General features: G+C 44.7%; 1 protein-coding gene across 1 annotated transcript in view; it reads left to right on the forward strand.

Annotated features, from left to right (window-relative positions):
- The first annotated feature begins 13,595 nt into the window (after positions 1 to 13,595).
- Positions 13,596 to 26,447, forward strand: part of AFF3 (ALF transcription elongation factor 3) — a 328,610-nt gene continuing 315,758 nt past the window's right edge. The window contains 1 exon segment of the mRNA XM_050912014.1: positions 13,596 to 13,648. Within this exon segment, the coding sequence (XP_050767971.1) occupies positions 13,596 to 13,648 (53 nt within the window).

The raw sequence follows: 26,447 nt of genomic DNA on the forward strand, positions 1-26,447 counted from the left end.
CTGGTTTTGCATTTAATGCATCTCCTGTTGGAGAAATAGAGATGGGACTCCTGTCCTTGGTATCCCAGGCTGTTCTCACGTGCAGGAGGAGCAGCACAGCAGGGTCAGTGGTTAGTGGGAAGAGTACTAATGAAACTTTACCATTTGCCCTTTCATTTGATCTTAAATTACTCTTTGGCTTGATTTTGGCCCTTGCTCTTCAGTATTGTTGTTTTCATTTGTAGGGAGAGGACACATCTACTGCCAGGCAAAAGAGTTGATCCCATGGAAAAAAGAAGGTGTTTCTAAATGAGTTTCACTTCCCCAAGTAATTTTCTTCTTCGCTAAGGTGACAAAAGGGCCCAGCACACAGAGTGACATTGAAAGTCATAAAGAAGAATACAGGTCCTCACTCCAAATACTGACCTCGGCAGCACACGGCATTGGACAGGGCATGATGCCTTCCTTTCCAAATTCACATAGGCAATCTCACCCGGAAAAGACGCATTTTAAATGTTGCCATGAGATAAAAACTGCTATGTGTCAAGGACTGTGAGAGCTAAAAAAAAATACGTGCTTTTTCTGCGCAGCCATTAGCTGGGTTTGTTCCAGGAGAGGTGAGAACTTCCTCAGAGCTGGAGCTCTGTGGCGTGAAGTGGGCTGAGGTCGGCTTACGTGGTGGAGGTGGGCTGATTCGCTTTCTTGCCTTAAACGCAGTAGTGCCAAAGCACCGGGTTTAAACAGTACGGTGGGAGCTCGTCTGTAAATGCTGCATTGTATGGAGCTTCCCGCTGTGAGTTTTATCTGCCTCCTTATCTCAGCTTTAATGTTGTGGTTGTGTATTTAGTGTATGTGTGCTCCAGAGAATGGGTAGTAATCTTTGTTTAGAAAATAGAGCCTATCACTATTAACCCTAGTGAATTGAAAATTTACTCCTTTTCCCACTATATCATCATCTCAGTCATTATTTACTTAAGAGCTTTTTAATGTTTTGCTGTTTGTAGTGATGACTGCCATGTCCTAGGCAGGGACTAGGATTTGGGATCTCGTCGTGAGGTGTCTCTAATGAACTCCCTTTCCTTTCTGTACATTGCAATACAACATCACAAGCCAAAAAAAACCCACTGAGAAGCAACTAAAATCATAACACTTTCAAAAATACAAACATCCCTCTTACCGAAGATTACAATGTAAATCAGGCATCTATTATTTCTGTGTCAGTATAATAATTTAAAAAGAATTTGCACATGATAAGAGGCATCCTCTAAGGATGACAAATTAGGCATAATAAAACAGTTAGGAGAGAACATAAATAAGAAGGCACTTGGGGCAAATCCTCTTCTTCCTCTGCAGTCACGCAAATAAACAGTTTGGGGGATATATATGTCCCTGCTTACAACATGATAGCCAGTCCCAGAGAGGTTGTTAGAGATCCCATCAAGTCCCTTGTCCCAGCTCTCCTCCACAGAAAGGAAGGAGGGGAGCAGCAAAGTCTTCGGTCCTCACCTTGCATCGTGACTTTTTGGTCACAGATGTGAAATTGCACTGCCATCTTACACCTCTCCGTCATGGGACAGGATGCTGTGCTTGCTCTACGGGTGGCTGGGACAGAAAGACCCAGGGCAGAACAGGCTGCCCTTCCGGTCAGAAAACTGATATAATGGTTACCTATAAAAGTAGATCTATGTATCTGTAATGCCTATACGCATTTCTGTGAGGTCTTCATCAGCTCTTGTCTGTACAAGAAGTGCAGGAATATTCTGGTGTAACTCAGCTGAACTCAGCTGAACTACTTCACAAGTGCTCCTGCATGAACTAAGAGTCAGTTCCAGCACTACTCAATATTAACTCCTTCATGCATCAGCATTGTCGGGATGTAATGTTTTTGCCTGTTTTTTTAATCTCGCCTGGGTATCCGCATGTGGTGCTGGAGAGAAAGGCAATCCTGCAACAGCAGGTGAAGCCCCTGCTGACAGCTCTGCTACAGTGCATTTGTCAGTGCTTTCTGCTGCTCTGCTGTCTTGTTTGGATTTTTTCCAGTTTATTTTATAGCTTGCCCTGCAGACCATGTGGGAATGCAGATCACTTCTGCTGAAGAAGAGTCATGAGGGATGTCACACCAGGAACAAGGATAGCTTTACTCTTCTCCATTTGCTCTTTAAGAAGCTGACACTGCAGTAGTCCTGTGAGCCTCAGGTCTCTGCAGCCTGACTCTACAGGGTCTGGCAGACTGCACATTGCCTCTGGATTTCTGTACCTATCTGAACTGCTGGGTGTGCAGGAGTAAGATCCAGGATCCTACTCCTCATGTTCCCTCCTGGCCCCCAATTTGCCCTCCCATGGACAAGCTCAGCCTCAGAGTGTAATGTTCGTTTATGGGGGAGAGGGGAGAGGAACAGTCACCTCACCTCAGTGCAGACAGTGTTTTATTACAGGCAAGAAGAGGACAGGATGGAGAAGTTATAGACCACTTCTGAAGAGCTGGGTGGTCACTTGGGGATCACGTGCAGCTGACGGTACTTTGTTGTAAATCAGCACAACCTGGCCCCAGGATTAGCCATAATGGTCCCTCTGCTGACCCCCATCTCAGCACAGCATGGGCCAGGCATAGCCCTCCACTCTGGCTCTGGAGGGGTACGTGTGTTTTGGGCTGCTGCTGCTGCAGTGGGACATATAAAGACTCCAATGGGAACCTCCCTTCTTGGCTGTCGTACCTCACGCAGGGGCTCTGTTGTTGCAGAGATTGCCATGGTTTTCCCCACTCCAGGTCACCGAGCAGATGGAAGAGCATGGTTTTTCATAAGCTGGATTGATGGTGGTCAGTATTACAATTTAATTTAATTTGAATACTTGGGAATACAAGATTGCCACCACTCACTGTGATTACAGAGAAGTGACATAAAACCTCCAAAACTTCATGAATGTCTTACTATCTTATATAGCAGCTTTTTTCCCTCCTTGCTTGATTTTTCAGATGAAGCTAGATTTGTTCAGAGGCTCACTGATAGTGAATGCATGTATTAGTTAGACATAACGAACAGCAGGCTGCATGGTATTTTGCAAGATTTCCCTTCCAGCTCTACCAGCAAACAACAGAGACAACCACTGCCTCCCAAATTTCTCTACTCTGTTTCTTTCTGGGCCTGGTCCAACTTGCACTCAAGCTAGCTGGGAAATTTCCACTCATTTTCATGGACTTTGGACTAGCCCCTTTTAAGAGAAAAAAATTAATTTGTACTGGAGATGGACAATTACCTAGTGGCATCTAAGCTGCACGTGCACATAAGAAGGATATAGGGAAAACAGAATCTGCACCATCTAAAATGGTGGCACCATCTAGTCCCCAGTCAGTATGTCTGCTACATTTCCTAATTTATGCAGTGATTTAACATTACAGTGGGTCCAGCTCATTGAAGCAAATTTATATGCAGGAGCACTATTTTAATCTTAGACTTAAAATAATTTTAATTAATAATAGCTTCGTTTTCCAGTCTGTCAACATATCTCCACCTCTTGGCTTTTTAAGAATTAAAGTAAATATAGAAATAAAAATATTAAATTATTACCAGGCAACCAGAACAAAGAAAACATCAGAATCCTCAAGTCTAGAGATGCAAAAGGTGGCCTAGACTTTTCAACTCCATCCTGTCTACTCGACACAACTATACCTAGTTCCATCTTATTTAAGGCTTCCTAATTTAACTAAATATTGAAATGAGATAATGAAAATAATATAATAGACCATCTCATCCTTTATTCTTTCAATCTCTCAGGTGCGAGGTTTCTTTCTCAAGCCACAACTGCTAACAAATATCACCTTCATGACTTTGCCTGTGGCATTTCTCCTGCTACTATTATAATTTTGCTTCCTCTTTGCTGAAGGCAGCTGCTCTACATGGGTAGCTCTTCTGCAGCATGGTAGGACATTATCAAAAAGCTTATTACTGATGCTAATGGAGCTGGTCTAGCTGCTGACACAGAACATATGGCTTTACTGGATTTCAGATCCAAAATGCTGACCCCCTCTTTCGGGAGCAAGGAGTGCGGTGTTGTGGAGGACGGGGCTCAGCCACCTCCTCGCTGTAGGAGAGTGAGAGATGTATGGGCTATTTCACTCCCCTTGGCTCAGAAAGGAAAGTTAGCATGCCTACATTTGCCTCATCCAACTTAAAGAAAACAAAAGAAGAAAAGTTGTGTTCAGAAACTACCATGCCTGTTCCAATAGGGTTAAAATTTCCCCAGCAGTGTGTCTTTTGGAAGTTTGAAGTTTTTTAATATCACTTGGATAAAAAATAAATGAGGATAAGACACACATTTTTCTTTTTCTAAGGATGTACTCATTTAATGGTTAAACTTGAAAAGGGGCTACTAGAAGCATCCTGAATTACAGTTTAAATGAGTTTAAAATTCCAGTTGGTTATAGCTTAAAAAAAAATGTCTTAAACCAAATGGTCTCAGTGGGGTGATGCATGGGCAAAATGTAAAATGACACGTAATGAAATAAAGTAATTTTATTTGCAAACCTGTTCGAAAGGCTGGTACAGAACGTAACCATCAAGCAGAAGCAGTCTGGCATTTCTCTTGGTGTTCTTTTGCAGAATTATGTGACCCAAGAAAGAAAACATTAAGATGTTCTGATTTCACCCTATAGGACAGAGAAATACGCTTTGGTTAATGCTTACCATAATTCTATCTACTTGGCTCAGACAGTTATATTTTTATGAATCTTATGTTACTTTCTGTCACCCTCTAGGCAACAATATAGAGTTATTACAGTATAAAGGAAAATGCTTCCTGTTGAGCTTATACTTGAACAAGTCTTAACCAAGTGGAAGCTCTTAAGAAAAGGGTAAATATATTAAGGAATAAACAGGTAGAGTGAATAAAAAGGAATATGGGCTTTATGGATGCTCAGGTTGATGGCACAGACCAGCGAAACACAGAAAACTCCAAGGTAAAGCCGACGTGCTAAGCTACATCAGAAATCTGAGGGAGTTAGAATTTTGTTAAGCGAATTTAGTGCTCATTAAGGGATTTGCAGTGTCAGCATTATAAAGCGAAGTCCTCTCTCACCCTCAGAATCGGAACAGCACAGTGCAGCGATATTAATTCCATGGCCGTTCCCTTCTTGGCCTCTCCAATAAAATTATTATCCAGGGACCCAATTGTTTGGCACTGCGCGGCGAGTACCTCTTCACGAGGAATTGAGCTGAGATCACTGGCTCTTTTAACGTGGTACACGGATGGTAGCACCCTGTGCCACGCCGGGCTTGAAACACAGACAACTTCCACGTTTAGTTTAAAGGAAAATATTGTGAATTACTCTTGTCGCTTCTTTAAGTCGGATGGTGCTTTACGTCTCCCTGAAATACCCCCACAAATTGTTTCCTTCTGCTTTACATCTCTCTCCCATCATTTTTTCCCCTTGTTCTCAGTGCAGTTATTTTGACTAGAAGTTTATTTTGCACAGTATAGGAAATAGAGATCCACAAATACTAACCAGACTTAGGAAAAAATATCAGTGTGTAGGTTTTCAAATTAGTTATGTGGAGCACAGCTCTAGTTGTACAGAAAACACGGATGAGGTTGAAAAAACTGTACTTGCTCTCTCTGTTTGTGTATCTTTCTCTCTTAGCCGAAAGCCAGGTAGATATAGTTTTCATTCTGCTGGAAACTCTTCATAATGAGTATACATGTATATTGCCATCCCTTTTCCCCTATGGCCCCATGTGGCTTTTTAAGCCCAGATATTAAGCCTTCCTCAGCATTACCTTATCCTTTCATCCAGACATCATTCAAAGGTACAGTTGACTTTCTAAATTACATCATGTGTAAGTAGATTTATTTTTCCTTTTCTGCAGATATAGTTTAATTTCCTTTTCCAATTTGCATGGGTGCACAGTCATAAATTTTAAAAATATCTAACCTCTTTTCAAAAGATCCTTTGAATTTCTCTAAGGTCCGTGCCCTTTAACTTGGATACACAATCTTTTGTACATAAAAAACCCACTAAGACGTCCAGAAATATTGCTTTAAACACATTACTGCCTTTCCAAAAGGCCCTCTTTTTCCCTCATGAAACAAAACATTCACCTGAATGACACTCCCGGTAGCCCAGAAACAAGGGCTTCAGCTGAGAGACATTTGCTGGGGCTTAGCTGAGCATGTAGTTCTTCAAGTATCAAAATAGTGAGGGAAGGTCGGATGGGCCGCCCTGGACCCAAACAGCGATCCTTCAAGCCCAGGGACTGACCAGCGCCCGCAGCTGCTAGAGGAAGGCAGAAGAAACATTTTGACACGGCAGTGATAGGCTGACTTGCACTCATGGCAAGTCCTGAGGCGTTACCAATTGATGAAAGGATCCCATCCTAAACTGTTTTTTTTTTTTTTGAAGTGCCTGCTATTTCTGAATAGTGACCTTGTCACCCAGGCAGATCATTATCACCGTCATCTCTTGTTCCTCACCATTAGATGCCCCTTTCTAAGAGTAACCCCCTGGGAAGTCCGGATCCACACCTGCCAGATGATGATCCTGGACTGTTATCTTGACTCTAACAAACCCTTGCTCCGCAAGGCAAGGCAACTGCCTCCCAACTCGAGTGCCCTTGCTCGGGTTTGGAGAAGAGTAGCTGCTGGGGACTTGTATTCAAGCCAGGTGGTGGTTGCAACCTCCATGCCCAGTTTGGGTGACCTGTCTGGGACAGCAAGCAGGGAACAGCCCGTTTCAGATGCCAGAGGAAGTGATCTGGGGACCACAACGGGCGACAAGGGGCCGGCACGGGAATGTCATGTTGGCCATACCCTCATCCCCACCCCATGCCCCATGGCAGGTCCTGGCTGCTGTTACCTAACCTCAGCTCACAGCAGCACCAGAGACCCCCAGAAAGCACACATGAACCCCCCCCATGGTTGTTCAGCAAGGACCACCTGCCTCTCCTCCTTGTTTTGGTTTGTAAATGTAATTATCCCAAAACATATATATATATCTCTCTCTCTCATCATAGTCTTCTCCAGATGTCTCGGCGCTGGCTTTGCTGAGGGCTTGCCCGTGCGGTGCAGGCAGTGGTTCGAGATGGGGAACATGCACAGCGCAATCCCTGCCTGCCTCCACGCCGCGCCTCCGGCGCGGCGTGGAGGCAGGCAGGGATTGCGCTGTGCACCACTGCCTTTGTCTCTGGCTTGCCTCTGCCTGCTCGACGAAGGCAGCCAGGCAGCAACCTCGGTCACGCGGAGGTTTTCTTCAGGGAGCCGCTGCTCCGAGAGATGCTCTGAAAGGATGCAACCTTAAAACTGGCGCAGTCACCGAGAATTATAATTACAGCATTTATTAAAGCCGTTTAAAAGGCAGGAACGTAAGATAAAAGGAAATATGTAATAATCGCTTAACCGAATCTGACACCGCTCGCAAATTCAGAAATCTTTGGAGGAAAGATGAAGGAGAGGTTAAAAACCTTTCTCTTTTGGGTCCGAGGGGCATTGTGTGCCGCTGGCAGTGGTGGCCAGCTCAGGCCTCCATCCGCTTGGCCACTTCGTGAGATGGCCCCTGACATCTGTTGGGGGGTGACTGGCAGGCATGGGCAATTGGGAGCTGTCACTGGGGACACCCTCTTCACTGCCCCCCACACTCCCCGTGCCTGACCCCAACCTGCAGACCCCTTGCTGGGCTCTGCTTTGGAGGACAGTGTGTACCTGCCGTGCTCATTGCCAGCGGGTCGTGCCCTCCCCATCACCGAGAAAGCCACCGTCCAGCAAAAGGGCTTTGTTCGACCCGGACCCTAGGGAAAGCCCACTCATAGGGTTGGGTTCAGTCCTTTTGTTTCCAGGTTAAAAACCTGACCTTCCCCTCCCCTGAGCCTGAAACGGCCCTCGTAGCACTTCTGTTCAGCAATTACATTTTCTTTTTAATTCTTTCTTTGGGTCTCAGGCAACAAAAGGACTTTCATAATATAAATAGGTCTCAAAGCCTTTTGTGTGGGGAAAAAATTATAGGAAAGAGAAAAACAGAGGAAAAAAAATCTGTGTCTCTCTAATTGGCATAATTCCTTCAGCCCTGGCTCATAATTTAAGATGGATCAATTCTGCAGCTGACATGATAGATGTTGTCATCAATACTCGGAAGCAGCGATTTATATTTCTTCGTTCGGGGACACAGCCATCCACCTACCTCCGTGGGGGTCCTATGTGTGAATCAAGAGCAATATGTGGCCAGTTGACTAAGACTTGACTTAGACTTCCAGCCATGCAACTTATTAAAATAATAAATATTTTCATTATCTAGAGAATCCATTATAGTTCTCTGTTTTAGCTATTGTTAACTAATAATTTGGATTAATTACCAAGTTAAATCATTAAAAATTAAATCCATATATTTTGCTTCTTTAAAAGAGCGATAGTTTGCAACCATTTGTGTATTACGCATGTTAAGTGGGAGGGCGATGAAATATGTTGTGTTAACTTAACTTTGACAGCATCTGTATCCATGCCATATTACACTCTGGTCTTATCGAATCTCAGAAGCTACAGTGTATAAATAGACTGTGATGATATTTGCAGGAGAGAAATCATTCACAATATTTTTGGCATCTTCTATAGTGACTAGAGAAGAACCACCTAACGAATATAGCATATAATAATGCAATAAAGGGGTATATAAGAGCATAGAATCGAGGAGCACTTACACATGCTGAGTCAGAGTTAAGGTTAGGCATACGTTAGCGATCAGACATAAACACAACTTTCATCCTAAGGAGTTTCAAAGCAGACTGCAAGTTTAAATGAATAGGGAAACCCAATTCAGAGCTCATTTCGCTCTCTGCTGAAGCAACACCGGCCATTGTGCTGGAACTTAGCACTGACTTAATGAAACATTATCAAGTTGAAGACATATAGATACAAGGGGGAAAGTAAAGCTATTTAGAGAGTAAAATTATTTACAAATGTACATTTTATTATGTTAAGAGTACTAAACTATGGGCTGCGCAACTGCTCAAACTGCAAGTTACTGAGCTCAATATGGGAAAAACAGTGAAACGGGATAGGCTGTGATATACAGGTGGCTAGACTAGATAATCCAGTGGGTTTGCCTTGCTGTAAACTATGAGGTTATGAAAAAACCCTACATTTAAAACTCTTTACACTTAAGCCTATAAGTATCGAATTATAGTGGAACACTATTTAAATTTAAATAGCAAACCTATTATAAAGTATATTCAATAGACTACTTTAGAGACCCCTGGACAAACAAAACACATCCTAAAGCACTGAGGGACTGTTTCTGCAACACCAACTCTAATTTAGGATCCCTTGCCCCTGTGGAGACAGTGCCCAGCTGAAGCAGGTACTACTCAGTATGGTGATGAGTTGCTGAAGCAAGACTAAATAATGCTTCTTGGCTTTTTCTTCCTTTGGAAGAGATTGTGTCTGGGCTTTATGTAAACACTCACTGAGGAACCATCTATGTCCTGTCCCAGCCTATACAAGAGCTCAGAGCAGTTGCTGGAGCTCCCTGGGAGGACTGCCTTGCAATGGGTGCTGGAAGTGCATCGCATGCTGAAAAACATGTGACTGTGCTTGGTAGTGTGTGTGTCCCCCCCAACAATGTGGCAATCTGCCCTCCAGAAGAGTTGCTGATGGATTAGGCTCTTTGGACAAGAGCAGGTGTGGATCTACTGGAGAAGCGGTGAGATGTAACAGCCTCCATTTTGCCCCTGAAACCGCAAGGTGTGACACGCACGGTCTAATCCTGGACCACGCTGCGTATACACAGCTGTGCGGCTGCCCCCAGCAACTGCTGAAATCCACAGGCAAAAAAACAGGGTCTGACCGTGTCCCACCACCTCTGCATTGGTGTGTCAAAAGTGGGGTAAGATGTAGAAAATCACATTCTTGAGACACGCTGTACTGATGCTAAGGAATTTCCTACACTGGTCTCCTCCAGAACTCCTTTCTTGTTCTTTAAAAGCATTCAGCTAAGGTCTTATGAATTTGCTGGGAATTAATTTCTCGCTGGGTACATGTTTTAAAGGTAGGTTACACCAAAGAGATACTATGGCGATATTTTTCATAGAGGATGTTGACTAAGAATGTAGTATTTCTCACCTCCCCCTTATTTTATGTTGCATTAAAATTATCTTTACTCTTTCTCAGGCAGTTGCTATGCCACACTCAAGATAGTCTGAGAAGTGGGAAATGTCAACTTTTAAGATGATGTTCAGCTTTCTTGTTACATGCATTCTTTATGTAGTGGATTTGACTTAGATATTGTTCCTAGGCCTTCAGCTCTTAGAAAGTCTGCTTGACTGGGCACAGTTGCTTGCTTATTCTTAATGAAGAGTTGTTAACAGAGGAAAGAGCACAATGAGGGGGCAAGTAATGTCTACATGAATCATTAAAAATATATGTACAATGAGCAGGATTAGATAGCACATGGCATATTTTTATTTATATAACGCCATGCTTTCCTAAAGAGGCAGGCTTCACTCCCTACAGGAGCTGAAAATATGTTGACAAGTCACACAGCAAGGGATGACAGGGGAGAACTGGTGGCTGCGGGGAAGCCGTGGGTTGCAACAGGCAGCATGGAAGGAGTTCCTTCAGGCACGGGCCTGAACTCCTTTTAAACACTCTGCGTTAATTTACTGTACGTTATGGTTACGATCATACCACGCTTGGTGATAGATGGGACGTTTTTAAGTAAGAAAGCAGCAGGTGAGGTTACTGTTCGATGGCTGGCAAGCGGAAAGGATTTGAGTGACTGAGTCTGCGGAGCACAGAGGATGCTCCGGCCACAGGGATCGACCATGGTGTTATGCCGAGGATTTAGCAGAGGAGCACAGCAAAACCACAAGCCTGCCTGGCTGGGCACATCACAGAGGAAGCAAAATCAGAGGTGGAACGTTAACCTGTAGGTGAGGTCTCACATACAAGGAGTTTCAAAAAATGCCATCAAGGCCAGAGGAAAAAAGGGGAAACTTCCAGCACTTGGCAGCTAACCAAAGCAGTTGAGATTTTCAATTGACATTAATTTCAATGCAATTAGTCTTGATGTTCTCTGCTCCTCATGAGAAGAGAATCAGGGCCATGATGGGAAAGAAAAGAACACCACAATAATAATATACATGCAAGAAATGTAAAAAAAAAAAAAAAAATCTTGTGTGTTAATACATATTAAAAACATAAAACATACTGCCTATGTTGCTATCATTACGCATTACTGTTTGAAATTTAATTCACTCAATGCTGTTCATGCTTGTTTACTTTTTCTATTGATCTCAGTTTGGATGATGAATTTAGCCTACAGAATTTCACTTCCAAGTTTCCACATGTTTGTGAGCTGACGCTTGCGAGCATCGCAGTCCACTTCGTGCTTTACAGAATGACCTACAGTCAGCTCCAGCGCTGATGTAAAGGGGGTCTACCTGTAGTGATGTAGTCCATAAAGACAGCCTAAGCCTCCCCTGCCGTACATACCATTTCAAGGGTGATTTAAGCACTTCTGCAAATCACTGTGTAAGCTGGGACTCAGGGAAAGAATCAGGGGCATACTGCAACATGGGTTGCAAAATCTCCCTTAAAATAAGAAGAGTGAGGCAGCACAGGCCATGGCTTAAAAAGGTCAGTGTAAATATGCTGCCCTTCACTCCTTCACACGTAAGTAATGTATTTGTTGAGAATGTTACCTGCTTCGCAGGCTCAACCTTCAGCCATGCTAAGCTTTATCCCAGCTGACAGAAAAGGCTGTTTTCATGTGGTTTTATGTGTCCATCAATACTGGACCAAGCCTGGCATCTGAAGTGGCCTGATTTTTTTCATTTTCATCTTCATTTGCTCTGGTTAGACAGGGGGTGCAGCAAGCCTTCCCGAGCCGGGGCACGTCCTTCTCCATCCCGCTGCTGAAGGTGAGGAGACAGACCTGGCAGGAACCGGCTCCCGTGGGTCCCTCCAGGCTGAAGATGCGCCACATCCACAGGGTCGGGGGACTTCTGGCAGTAGGAGGCAGCACCACCTTGGCTGTGCAAGGGAACAGAAGCAGCTCTGGAGTGGCTCGGGATTTTCAGATGACTTGCTGAGAGCTAACGTATAGATTTTCAAACCTTTTCCTTGGAGTGTGCCTACACGGCAGCCAAAGGTGTGGCCGCAGCTTGTGCAGGGTTACCAACCCTAAATTAAATCTAACTCACTCAGGAACGAATAACATACAGCCACAAAACCGGTCCAGAAGCTTACATAAATACTTGAGCCTGTGCACAGCTCTGGGCTGCCAGGGCTACATGCACGTCGGGGTGCCACTAGCCAGCTGCAAGCTGGGTTGGGTTGGTCTCCAAGAGCAGGGATCTCCCAGTATGGGATCGCCCTGTGGATATTCTTATTGGCACTGTCACGTGAATAGCTCCCTCTTTTCATCACGGATTTTGCACATTTCTTCTCCTGTCTGCGATGACATGGCACTTCTCTGGCAGCTACTCACTGCTTAGCTGAAAAGCCCAATATTCTGGAAAGTATTTAATGTCTGTTAACCTCTCTTAATGTGATTCAGCAACTACAAATCAGGAGAGCCTGCCTCCCCTGGCCAGCCAGATATCACAGCCAGTGCTTCCCACAGGCTGGACAGCGCGAGGGGTCTTACTCTCTTTGGGTGGCAAGCACCGATGATCGGTACTTTTATTTTTAACCAGAGATCACTCATTTTCAAAGGCTTCATGCATACCAGGGATCTTTAATCTGCTGTGCAGATCTAGGTAGACCTGTATGTAGCTGGAGCCTGTAGGAGCCGTGTGCAGGTGCAGCTTATTACACATCCAAGGAGGAATCGGTGCAAAAACGCAATCGGCCCAACCCCAGACCCCGAACTGCTGAAAGGCTGCCGGCCCCGCCGCACCCCGGGCTGCCGGCTTCCAGCGCTGTGGGACTGGGGCCACGGCCTGTCCCACAACAAACCTGTCCCAGTTTCTCCCCAGTGTTGTCTCCATCCCGGTGTTCGCAACGCGTGAGCTGCTGGCCAGCCGGTGTGCCGAGGCCCACCCGAGGGCACCCGGCCGGCCCGCGCCCCACGGGGCCGAGGGGCAGAGAGCACGCGTGGAGGAGGAGGAGGAGGAAGAGGAGGAGGGAGGGGGGGAACCCAAACCCAACTTCGGCCGGGCAAACCTCTCGGGGTGCAAGTTCCCACCAACTCCCCCCGTGCGGCGGGCTGGGCCCGCCCCTCCGCGCCGGGCGGGCGCTGCGCGGGCGCTGCGCGGGCGCGGGCGCAGCGTGCGCGGGGCGGGCGCCGCCTCGGCCGCGCTCCCGGCGCGCAAGGGGGAGGGAGGAGGCGCGGGGGAGCGGGGCGGGAGCGGAGCGCGGCGGCGGCGACCGAGCCGAGCCGAGCCGCGCCGAGCCGAGCCGAGCCGCTTGCAAACGAGCGGTGGTGGCACGGGGTTTTTTTGGGGGTTGCCTTTTTTTAGGGGGAAGCGAGAGGAAGGTGGTGGCGGGGGGGGGTGTCCGTCCCCGCCCGCGCCTGTGCGGAGAGGGGCCGGCGGCGGCGCCGGGGGTGCTCCGCGCCCTCGCCCTGCCCGCGGTGCAGTTAAGATGCGCCCCGGACGCCGTGTGGTTGCGGCGCGGCGGCGCTGACATCGCTCACCATGGACAGCTTCGACTTAGCTCTCCTTCAGGAGTGGGACCTGGACTCTCTGTGGTGAGTGGTGCCTCTGCCTCCCCCCGGGCGCGGGGAGCAGCAACCGGGGGGGGGGCCGGGGGCAGGATCTGCGGGAGGTGCTGTAACGGGGGAGTGCTATAACGGGGGGTGTGCAATAACTGAAGGGGGTGCAATAACTGAAGGGGGGCAATAACTGGGGCATGTGCAGTAACTGGGGGGGGGGTGCAATAATTTAGGGTGGGTGTGCACTTACCTGGAGGGGTGCAATAAATTGGGGGTGCAGTAATAGTGGGTGTGCACTAAGAGGGGTGCAGTGGCCCCGGGGTGCAATAACTGGGGCGGCGGGTGCATTAGCAAGAGAGGGTGCAGTACCCCGGGAGGTGTCTCCCCTGCCACTTGCTCTCCCAGCATTGCTGGCCCGGGAGGGGCAGAGAGAAGGGTACCCCCTCTCCTGGCTGCCAGGGTGGGTCCGGGAGGTGAATGTGGTGTTTGGCTGGGGGGTCTCCTGCACTCCCCCCCCCCCCCCCCCCCGCCCCCCCCCGCCATAATCCCCTGTGCTCACCCGCCACTGGCACCCCGGGCTGCACTCCCCTAGCTTATCCCCCATCCCTCCTGCACGCCCCTTTCACACACACCCGCCTCGCCCCGCAACTCCCCCCCGGGCCGCCTTTATTGCCCCCCCCCGCCCCCCGACGCCCCTCTCCGCTGCTCTCTCCTGCCCCTTCCTCTCACCCACCCCATTGCATGCCCTTGACCTCCCCTGCGCACCCCCGTCCCTGCCCGCCCCGGCGGCGGGTGCGGGGCTGCCAGGGAGGAGGGGAAACAATTTCTAGAAATGTCATTAGCGGCTGGAGGTGGGAAGCGCTGCCCTCCCCCCCGCACCACCCTCCCCAAGCCGCTGCCTCTGCCAAGTCCCGGAGTTTGCTGCGGGAGGCACGCCGCCCCCGGGCGGCCGCCGCTCCCCGCCGCCGGCCCGGCCCGGCCCGGCCCGGTACGGCTCGGCCCAGGGGCGGCGAGCCCCCGTCGGGGCCGGTTGGGGTCCGCGGGGGGACGCGCTCCGTGGCGGTCACCGCCGGGGCCATGCGGTGTGCGGGGAGGCGCCGCCGGGCAGCGCCGGGACCCCCGGTGCGACGCCGCGGTGGGACGCGATCCCGGCGGACCCCCGCCGGTGAGAGGCGGGTGGGATGCCGCGGGGCCCCGCCGCCCCCACCCGCGGGCAGGCGGCGTCTGCCTTCCCCAGCGGGGTGCTCTCCCCGTCGGGGCTGGGTGCGCTCGGCCGTGGGTGCGGTGCTGCGATCAGCCGGGGCAGCGGTGGCAGTTTGTGTCCGGCCGGCTAGATCGGTAGTTTGGGGAGCTGGGATGACTTTTGCCTGAAATCGGTTAACGGTATGCATTTTTATTTTTTTTTTTAACATGTTAGGTGATCTATAGCTTCTGTCAGTAGGGTGCGCGTTCGACAGCACCGGCTTATCTCTTCGGTGGCAGGTGTAACAAAATAAGCTGGACCAGTGAGTCCCATTAGTTGAGCCGCTTCTTACAGAAGACCTCAGGATGATGAGAAAAGCTTGCGCTGCATAATGCGGGTGCTTATAAATGCATACATTGATAACATCCAGCCTAATAAAACTTTTATATTGCTATGGGAACTTTAAAGAGCACATATAATACAAAATTAGTTACTACCCCGTAAAAGTTTTTAATTACAGTGTTTCTGCCTGTGACACAAGTTAAGGTTATGTCCTCATTTCAATTATAAATACCAATATTCAGTTTATAGCCAAACCATAACATTTATCTCTGGTCTGATGTTAAGTTTTCAGTCCATATGCACGGTTTTACAATTAAATTACATGTTTTTTCTATTAAACAAGAGCGGGAGAAATAATACTTTCACACATTTGAATGCTTTTCCCTTTCTCCTTGAATGAAGACAAACTTTGGGGGAATTTTCTTTTTCCAGCAAAAGCGTGCTGTTCATTAGTCTGTTCTGCAAGCTGGCTATTGGAGTTAATATTGAATTTGAAAAGCTAACAACGTAACTCTGGAAAGCTAGGGCTTTAGGCTGTGTCTGGCAATTGCTCCTTTTCATAACCTTTTTAGCATGCTTTTCGTCTATTGTGGGGCCACTTTCAAATGACCGTGGTCGCCGTAAAGCTCCTGTACGGGTCCAAGAAGACATCAAACATTTTCCAGCCAAATTACCAGCTTAAAAATGTCTGTATTTGCGTTACAAGCGATCTTGTGGTTTCATAGATCTTGTTGTTTGTTTTCCTCTATGGTTGTTGCAGTTTAGAAGGTAGGTTCAACAGAAGGGCTTCAAATGGCACATTAAAAGCCATTCCGCAGTGGCAGGCCTGCATTCGTTGCTAAACTCTCACCCCTGTGTAGGGGTTGAACCCACAAATGTCCAGAGCAGTGCCTAGCGAGGGGATCACCCCTATTTTAAGCGGAGCTCATTGGGGGAGCAGGGGGTTTGCAGGCGTTTGCTGTTGCGTGTTTGCGTCCTTTTGGGGCACTACGTTTTGCTGACCGGCTTTGGCTTGGAGTATCTGAGATCACGGGCTGGAAGTTTATCATCAAGCAGCTGTTTTGGCAAATGGTTCGGAATAGTAATTTTGAAAAGTTGTATGAGCAGTATTAAATAAAAACTTACTTTCACTCTGTGAAAGCTTCTGAAGTCCATCGTGAAGGCCAGCGGTGCCTCGGTGCTGCAGCGGCTGTGGCAAAGGGCCCTGGGTTGGTCTCCCATCGCAGGCAGTCCTGCCTGCCGTCCTGCCCACTCGCTGCTCGATGACGGGTGGGTTATGGACATTCTCGAGAAACCTGATTTGGATACTGTGCTAAACTGACCAAAACAAAGCTGGTATGTTAATTTTAAGCTCCGAAGGCTTGTCAGGATGCCTTCAAAGGAGTGCAGTTGTTGCCAAAAAGGGAAATAAAATATACCACATAGATAGGAAGTACTTCATGGCAAAGAGCAACACTTAAAGAGACTTCGTTTTCTCTGCAGCGAGAATGAATGTTGTCCTTTATTCTTTTGAATGTAGTCATAATGGCAATTTGCGCACTTAATTTATGACTGAAAATCCACTTTTTGCAGTATTTGGTGAACATTTTGCTTAAAAGTGCAGTAATTAAATACTAACATGCTGTTCTAAAGTGCTTTTTTTTTATTTGGTATGTTCTTGGAAAATCAAAAGGGGTTTCCAGATGAACAGCAGCATGCTAATCAATTCTCATTGATTGTTACTTTTATACTGTTAATGAATTTGCTCTCCAATTAATATGTCCTATGTCTTCTACTTTGCTGTAACGTAGAAAATGTAATAATATATTGTGTCGTGGCTATAAGACAGTATTTAACTAGTAAACTGCAATGGGAGAATATTGTAAGCTGTTTTCTACTAAACAGTAGTTTTTCCAGGTTGTATTGATGCCAGTAACACTTCTGCTTCCCAGAAAACTACTATAATTTAAATAGTGAAAGCTGAGTACAAACTCAAATAGAAATTTTAAGAAAACATACCAATCTGTGGCATAAACAAAACTCACGCCCATTTGGTAAGCTTTTTCTGGAACATTTTGGGATGATCAGCCCAACTTAACTCAAGGTGTTGTTACTGCTGACTAACACAGTTATCCCAAACACACGGCACTAACGACTTTGAACCACAGCCCCATCTCCTGTTTTTCTTTCTCCATGCATTTATTTGTATGCTACATGTGTAGTTTTACTTGTCCAGATTCAAGGATGTGGATTCTCCAGTGCTTATAGCTTTGTACTTGTTTACACCAGACAAAAAGATGTGGAAAATCTCAGTTAGAGGTGTTTTATATGCCTCTTGTACAGCAGAAAACATACTATACATGACAGAAAGCAGCAAATGAGCAGACCGAAGGACTTAATTGGAGTGCCAGGACTAGTTCTGCATTACAGGCATTCATGTTGTTATTTGCCTTATTTAACAAATCTACATCAAAATTCAGCCAGGTCCTTAGCTCTGTGCTTAGGTTTAGGCAGAGCGGTAGCCCTGATGAAGACCACTTAGTAAAGGCTCTCCTCACATGCTTATGTGAGATACATGCGTAGGCTGAGTTTTTCCCCATTCATTAAAAACAATTAGCAGATTTATTAAAGCGCTTACTGTGTTGTACCAAAGAAGAAAACAATTTCGAGTGTAAGATGTTTGTTAGCCACAAACAAAACAGTGTTTGTTTAGGTAAAAGAAGCCAAGTATGTAATCAGTTTATTTGGTACTTATCTAATACTTCTGGATATTTTGAGTTAGCATCAGTTTCGTAGGGGTTGGATAGTCATGTAAAAAATGTATAGCTGTATAGCTTCCAAGTTGAGATCAATATCAAATGCCACAGTGTAAGGTGGCCCAGTGTGTTTTACAGACCATGTATTGAATTATTAGTTCATTTGCTATCTTTGGGTCTGTTCCTGCTCCATTTGAAGTCAATGAGAGTTTTGTTTGGAAGTTGCTATTAACAAAAAGTGGCCAGACATCCAGCAGTCTTATAAATGAACCTTTTGTAACTTCTTGATCCCAGGTTGTCTAGCTTTTAGTCACTACATTTTATATTTGTGTAAGTCAAGATTTTTTTCTCATGTTGCGTAGTGTTTACTGGAGACAATTTTAGAAAGCTAATTCTACAAATGCTTCTTCAGTCAAAGTAGAGTATCAAGATGTTTATTTTCAGATAACAGTAAGCAGCTACTTTGGGGGGAGCGGGGTCACTCCAACCATTCTCTCAGTAGGGGAAGAGGCTGGACCAGCTTACCCTTTTTACAGACAATACTCAGCAATAATACCTCCCTCTCACAAAAAATTAAGTTAGTGTCTTCTTTTATCTGCCGTCTCCTTTACAACTCTACTCCAGCCTGTGTTCTTTCCTTTTAGCTCTTGGCCTGTTTCTACCAGTAATGCTTGAAATCATATTTGTCTCCTTCTTATTTCTATCTTTGTGGTGTTTCCCATTCTGCCTTCCTCCCAGTGTCAACTCACAGTTACCACCTTTCCCTCATTGAGATCCCATCTAAAAATTTGCTCTTTCTGTGATGATTATAAGTTGTGAGCAGACAATATCATGAGTAATAACTATAGACTGTTCCCTTCTCCCGCTTTCACAGCATGTTCTCTCTTCCTGATGCCTGTTTTTTAGTCTGGAAGCCCTTTGGGTCAGGAATTACTTTTATTGTTTGAGGTTTTTTTCTTACAGCACTGAACAAATTGTATGTGCTAAACATTATAAATAATAAGAAAAGCAAGCTTTTCATGGTCATAATACTTTATAAACATCAGCTGAATAATAATATTTTAAAAATACATCTGTCGTGCCATGTAAGTGCTCATTTGCTGGATGTAATATACCACATCCTCCTCATTTGGTTTAAGTCTCCACCGAGTCCAGAGGCTTTGCCAGTTCATATCAGATGAGGATCTGGCCCATCATCTCTGATTTGCAGTACTCAGTCACTTTTTTTTAAGACTAATTATTTTTTTAAACTTCTGCTTTGTTTTTGTCTGATAAATGAAATTTTTATACAGCGGTAGGACAGTGAATGTGCTTTCATCTCTCTCCCCGAGGACTGTTTGAGCAGCCATGCCCAATTGTGTGATGCAGGAGGAGAACAGCCCTTTGGGCTTTCCTCCTAACACTTGGACTTGTAGATTTGTCTCCTCTGGGGATGTTTTCCCAGAGGCAGATGTTTTCGTTGAGGCAGAAATCTCACCAGGTTATTGGAGAAGGATTGGGAAGAGGGCATGAGGTGCATGCGGCATTTCCCATTCTATGTGAATATTTCGAGGAAAATACCAGGTTTCTTAAAACTAGTGGAAGAGAAATATGGGCCATTAAGCAAAAAAAAAAGACACAGAAAAAATACTGGCTGGGGGAACATCTTGTCATCCATATATTAGCAAAAACATCATATTCAACTCCACAACACTCTCATTAGAGAAACCAACTGTTTAACTGCAAGGTTTTTAACCTCATATAACAAATTAATCCATTTGCATCATATTTATGACTAGGAAACAACAAAGCATGGATAAAAGAGTTCCAGCAATTATTCGCAGCCTATGTTCAGAGATACCTTAAAGTCTGGTTATAACTTTATTAACAATAGGAGTAATAAAGTAAAATCAATAGAAATGAAGAAAACCTGATATTACATGCAGCTAGAAAACAGGGAGGTTAAATTCTGTGTGAGATGGTGTCTCATCTAACAGACGGATCAAGTTGTAACTTTGAAGTGACATCCTCACAAAATGAGATTTCAAAAAGATGGTATTTTCTAGGAAACCCATGTAAAGTTTCTTTGTATACGGGCTGGTTAGCTGTAAGGCTAATTCCAGCGGAAAACCACAAGTTCTTTGTGAAAAACTGAAAGCAGGAAAAGGGAAAGCTATAACCAGCCTTCCTTGGTTTTGAACAAAACTATCTCTTCGTAAACCCTGCCCTGCTGGGGAACGGGAATTACCATTTCAGTGCTGCTGCTGGGGGCTGGATTTGCTGGCTGGCTGCTCCCGGGGAGCCCACCGGTCCCCGCTTTGGCCGAACCCACCGTGTTCGCATCATTACCAACGGGGCTACTCACTGGTCTTCTGTCTCTTAAAATCAATGTTAAGACACCGGTTATGGTTGCTGGTGCTGCCTAAGGCCCCAGGAGAGCAAAAATGGACACTTGTAGTTTAATACTCAGGTAATAATCTATATAATTTCTGAATAATTTGTGGGTAACTACAGATTTATATTTAGGAGAAAGAGTGAATGAACTGTAGTGACAGTTAAATGAACATGATGGCAATTATTAATATTCTGTGCTAAACGTTTTCTATGTCTTTTCAAAGGTAAAAATGCATAACTTGTGTTCCTCTCTTACAGCTTGGTATCTCAGCTTTCCTAATACCTTAAGCAAACAACAAGTAGTGTTAGTGACTTAAGTTGACTGCTTTTTATCCTCTTAGGAAGATTTTAACCTGCATGCATGTACCAAGGACCTGGATACGGATGTATCTTGGGAAATATGACAGTAGGAATGCAATTTAAACTTATCCTCAGAGATCCTTTGTGTATTTTTTAAAAAATAAATTAGTTCCAATGCAGCAGTGGTGGTCTCAGCAGTCAGGAAACACTTAAAATTATGCAGAAGGGACCAGAAATCTTTGCTAAGAAGCTTTTTGTTGCTATGTTTTGTTTCTCAATAAAGATGATCCACAACTGTAAGTACTTAAAACTAAAAACAAGAGGGTTGTATCTGACAAAGCCGCACAACTTCTTAATGTAACCCAGTCTTTCCGTGTGGTTGTTTTCACATGTTTTGGACCAAAGAAAGAGTCCTTTGTGGCTCAGCCTAGTTTGACTGAATGGCAGGAGTGGACAAATAGAGGATGAAGGTGGTGTCTTCTTACACTGAGTACGTTTTGATTGCTTTGAGCTGTGATCACTTCTTATTGCCCCTATCACTTTTGAAATCCATTGGGGAGAAAATAGTGGCCTTCCTAGTCCATGCATTGCCATGAGGGTGCAGCCCAGGTGCCAGGGTATTATGATGACCTATGGTGGTATGAAAAATGCAAATACGACAGACAGATGAATCAGGAGGAAAAAGCATTGGTGAAGTATGCATTTGCAGGGTTCAGATTCAGAAGCCACCCAGCAGTGGTGTCTCCTACCATCCATCTCCCTGTTTCTATCCTTGCCTTCTTTGCTTTGGTCACTGTGAAGGTTTTGGGGAGCCTGTTCTGATGTATGGGTGTTGGCAGATATCCTAAACCTCCTCTGTGGGAGTTTTGCTTTTGTTTTGACATTGCTAAGTGGTGTCTACCTCTTAGCGATGCACCAAGAGAAAGTTGATTCTTTCTGTCATTGACCGCTTCTGATTGACCAGGAGGATTCATCTCTCAGGTCTGTCGATTTTAGGAGGGAATGACGTAATTTTAATGTTTTTGTGCTCCTTTGTCTTAGAACAGCAAGTGCAGTAGATGACTGAACCTCAGTCCAGAAAAAATGAACAGAGTTTGTTGACAGAGATGCTCTGGAGAACATAATTATATTGATACCCGTCCAATAGAAGACACTTTTTTACATTTTTTGTTTCTGAAGTAGTCAGGGAGGGAACCTGTCATGTCATCAACTGTTTTTAAAGGACAAAGTAACAATAAAAGCTAAGTGTGCATTTCCTCATTTGTGTTTGGCAAGGAGAGTGTAGCATTTTCTGCAGGATGATGACCTTGAGTTAACTAAACGTCGCCAGTTTAAAGAGTAAATTAATGTTACAATGTGCTTTGTTTGTGGTTAGGCCTGAAGACTGTCGGGAATTTCTTAGTACAAAAGGTGATTGTGTGCTAGTGTATTTACTCAGGCTCCCTGCAAGAAAACCACCATGATCCCAACTGATCTGAATTAGTATCACCACGTTGCCTTGCGTGTTTGGGAATACCAGTGTGCTTGCAGCTGGCTTGTGGAGCTCTACCAGTTTCGCTGTATAGATGGGTCCAAAAGGGCTATAGGTTCGTACGCTTCTCCTAGGTCATTGAGTCGGTCTGCTGCGCTCTCAGTTAAAAAAACCTTTTTCTCAGAAGGAGTGAATCCCTTCAAAACCCAGTCATGCTCTATCATAAAAGTGGCAAGGGTTTTGGGTTTGGGTTTTTTTTGTCGCTGCCACTGGCTATGTAAATCTGTTCCAAACCCATAGCATTGGTAGCAAAAATGTACATACTTCCAATGTATGTGGCTTAATGTATCCCTGGCCATTTAGTACAGTCGATTCTGCAACATCTGAGGTAAAATGGCATTGAGATAACCCCAACAAAGGAAAGTATAGATAAATGCTGTAGCTGCTGGACCTGCACTGGCTTTTGTAGATCCAAGCAAAGCATCTCTATGACGCTCTTCAAGGCTTCACACTGCACAAGAACTTACTAGCTTGGGTGCATGGCTGCGCGAACATGATTACATACTATGTGGTAGAAATGCAACCTTTTTTTTGTTGTTGTTCTTAGACGTATATAAGTAGCAATATCTTGAACTAATTACAGCTGATGTAAAGCACATTTAAGGAAACCCATTAGCGGAGAATTAGAACTAGAGCAGATTAGCTATTCTTTAATGGCCTTGACTGTAGATCTTTTGATGCCTTGGTAGCTTTTCTAACACTCATTGCTCATCTGTCTTGACTAAATGACTGAGAAGCTTCTTTCAAGTCACAGTCTGGTTGTAATGTGAAAAAATCGCTGTTTTCAGCTGAAAAAATGATTATCTGGAAAGGTAAACTCTACTGAGTTCTGTACTGTATTTGTTGTTGAGATTTAAAGCATTATTTTACTGCTCAATGTGACTGTATAATAGAAAGAGCAATCTCTAATATGCTTCCTTGGAGCTATTAATTATTTACTTTCTTGAAATACAGATCATAGACAATTCTACATGACTTCCCTTCTTACAGACTTTCTTGTCTCTCTCTTTATTTTTATATGCTTTGCAAATGCCTGTAAATTCATTTTCACCAAAAGGGGAAAAAAGTAATTTAGACTATTGCAGCTGTTTCATAATTAATTAATTTCAATTTAAAACAATCAAGTAGTGCCCGTCCATTGTTCTGTGTGCTTTTCTGAGGCATTAAAATTCACAATATCAAAATAAGTTCCAGATGGAAGTGCATACTTTATAATCAGAGAAAAAAAATCTGGTTTTGTGAAAAACCTGAAGAGTCCTGCCCTGATCAAACCAGAAAGTATTACGCTTAAGCACATTTTTCAAGTTTGGAGCCATTGCTTTAAGAAATACTTAAAAGTACCAATTTGAAATGTTATATAGGGCATTAACTTATAAATAGAACTATAGAGTGAGAGAAACAGTGATGTAGGACTATTTATTCATTTGTTTCCTCAAATACTCCTGGCATCTGTTAAAATGTAACAAGGCTTAGCACATTTTCCCATTTTTGGCACTCTGTTTTCTATGATAAAGAGAAATATTTGCGATGATAAATCATCTCTTTGCTAATAATCAATAAATAACACATTCTCCTGAGAAGAAAATTATGGTAAAATGAAATGAAAAATATTGAGCAGAAGGAAAGATGATCAAAATGGTACAATGAGAAAGTCTGTATGTTCCTATACTTTAATAAATATTAGGGTTTGCAGAAGAACTTTTAACGCGGCAGTTTGCAATAAGAATAAAAAGTCTTTTTTGAACACGAAAGACACTTATGTAAGAGGTTTATATTATGTAAATGTTACTGTTATTGGCGATAGCCCATTATAAAGGAACACTTTATATTCAGAGAAGCATTTGCAAATAATGGGATAGATGCAGCAGTCTCTAGTCCTGACTTGGACAACTTTCTCTTTGAAGTCAATGGAAGTTTTGCCTGAATAAAGGTGGAAGGAATTAGCCCATTCATTATTATCTGAATTACATCAAGAGCTGACTGCTAAACAATAAAATCATGATTCATAACATAACGGCTTCACTTAATTCTTTTGTAGTCTTAATATATCTCATTATATGGTACTTCTGTTCTTTCCTCTCTGTGCAGTATTCAAATTAATAACAACCACCTTTACATAACTGATGGTTAGACATGTTTTGCTGCCTTAGCAAGATCAAAGGATTTTATATGCCCTTTTTGGATAGAAACCAAGAATAGGGTGATCAATCTCTTCTGTAACCATTAAGCACAGTGTAAATATCTCAGGGTACCCAATTAGACACAAGTGGTTTGCCAGATGCTGAGAGCATCACCAGTTGTCAAGAGCTTCCCAAGTCTGTGGGACAGTCCAGAATTTATTAGGGATTAGTGGTGGTCTGAGTTGTCACTCCACTGATTTGTGCTCGTTCAGCTGTGCCCTGCCATAAGCAGCCTGCATGATATGTGGAGATAAGGTTCAAGCGACAGATACTTCACTTCCCCCCAGGCACCTTTAGGTGGGAAGGAAGCAGGGATGGACACTGGTGCTCCAGTTCCTCTCCTGTGACCAGAAAGGAATGGGGGTTATAGTAAGTGAGATATAGCAAAATTAGAAGGGCATAAGAGAAGGAGACTGAAGAGAACAGCCCAAGAAAAGGGACCCCCAAAAGGCTTTAATACAAAGCTGGAGTTAACCCCTCACCAGGAAGCCATCTGCAGCCTTCAGGCTTTAAGAATTCTTTTTATCTAGAGATGTAATTGAAACAAGATGTGTAACAGCTGCAAGATGTCAGGTTTGTCAAAGTAACTAGAAAAATGAGTTCTGTGACACACTCGCACACAGCAAAGTAACCTATAGCTAAAAAAAAAAAAGGAATACATTATCATATGGGTTAAAAGGAGGAAGGAAAATAGTCAAATCATGAAAGTTGCAGTTAATCCTGAAGCATGGATGATTTGTAATTAAACTACAATGAAGGTTTCCTAGAAGAGGAAACGTCCTAACTCTTTACCCCAATAGAAACAATAGTGAAACTCCTCATGTTCCCATCATAACCATATTTCATTGATGGACCAGAATGGCTAGTGCTCTGCACTGACTCCAGGAGAGGGTGGCAGCTATGTTATTTTACCCTTCTGCCTGTTGCTGTTGTTATTCAGGTGCATTACCATTGGACTTTGCATCTGTAGGTAGGGACCCAGATTTGCTGCACTAGGTGCTGTTCAGACGTGGGACAAAGAGCTAGTCGTGGGACTAAAAACTTTGCAGGCAAAGTGAAAGACAAAAGAAAATGATGGATATAGGCAAAACTGGTCAGAAAGAAAAGACAGAGTATTTTAATCATCCAGATAAACAGTGGTCGCAGCAAACGGCCAGCCTGACAGCACTGCCAAATGCATGAGTGTGAGCATGATGGGAAAAACCAGAACTTCCTTTTTAAGAACCTCAAAAAGAACAATGAAGCAATTTTGTGCATGTTTAAGAGGACTCCTCCCAAGCATGAGTGACAGCACAGGGATACCCTGAAGGTGATAGTTGGAAACTTGGACAGTGAATTGCCCTAATGGGTCAAGAGAAGACTGGAGTCAGCCTTTTTGTAATAACTTTTGGTAATGACTTTTCATAATGATGAGGATAGGCCACAAAGGGCCTTCATGGTGAGGAAAGTGGGAACCAGTGAAGAGCTGTAAAGAAAAGGGGCTCATAGTCAAAGCATCCTGCCTGGGAAATGCTGTTTGCTGCGGCATCTCAGCTGGAGCTGGCTCTCATCTATGAAGTCCAATTGTGCAAACTGAGGTATGTGTAACAGCAGAAAAATGCCCTTGCCCAAAGATCTCAGTAGATGGGTAAGCTAAGTCTCAGTCAGTAATGCATTGTAGTTTAGAGCTACCATAATCCCAATGTGTTTAAGTTCTGTAGGTTCCCTGGTGTAGGACGGTGTATCTCAGTGCCAGGGAGTTACTCGTGGGAGGGCTGGAGCCTGAGGTCATACGAGATCAAAGGCCATGAGTGCACTTGAGCAATCTCCACGACCTGACCTAAAGAAATGCCACCTCCATGCACAGGATACTGGAACCTGCAGAATTACATAAAACAACTGCTACAGAGTCAGGTTGAAGGTAACGGGTTCAGCTGCAGGAACGGCAGGGAAGCCAGGCGCTTGTGCGGTGGAGGCACAAGACGTTGTTCTGGGGGCAGAAAGCCGCGGGCTGGGTGAATGAAGCAAGCCCCCTGCTCTGGGTAGGATCAGGAGGGGTGGTACCTGCAGAAGTGTCTCGGGGGTGTGGGATCGCTCCCTGGGGCTGTACCCGGAGATGCAGGTAACCTCTCTCTTGCCTGGGAGCCCTTCCACAATGAGTGAGGAGAGAGACTCCTCAGGGCTCAGCATATCGAAATGCTGATAACTATTG

This window comes from Gymnogyps californianus, chromosome 1 (genome assembly GCF_018139145.2).
Source record: "Gymnogyps californianus isolate 813 chromosome 1, ASM1813914v2, whole genome shotgun sequence".
Taxonomy (NCBI): Eukaryota; Metazoa; Chordata; class Aves; order Accipitriformes; family Cathartidae; genus Gymnogyps; species Gymnogyps californianus.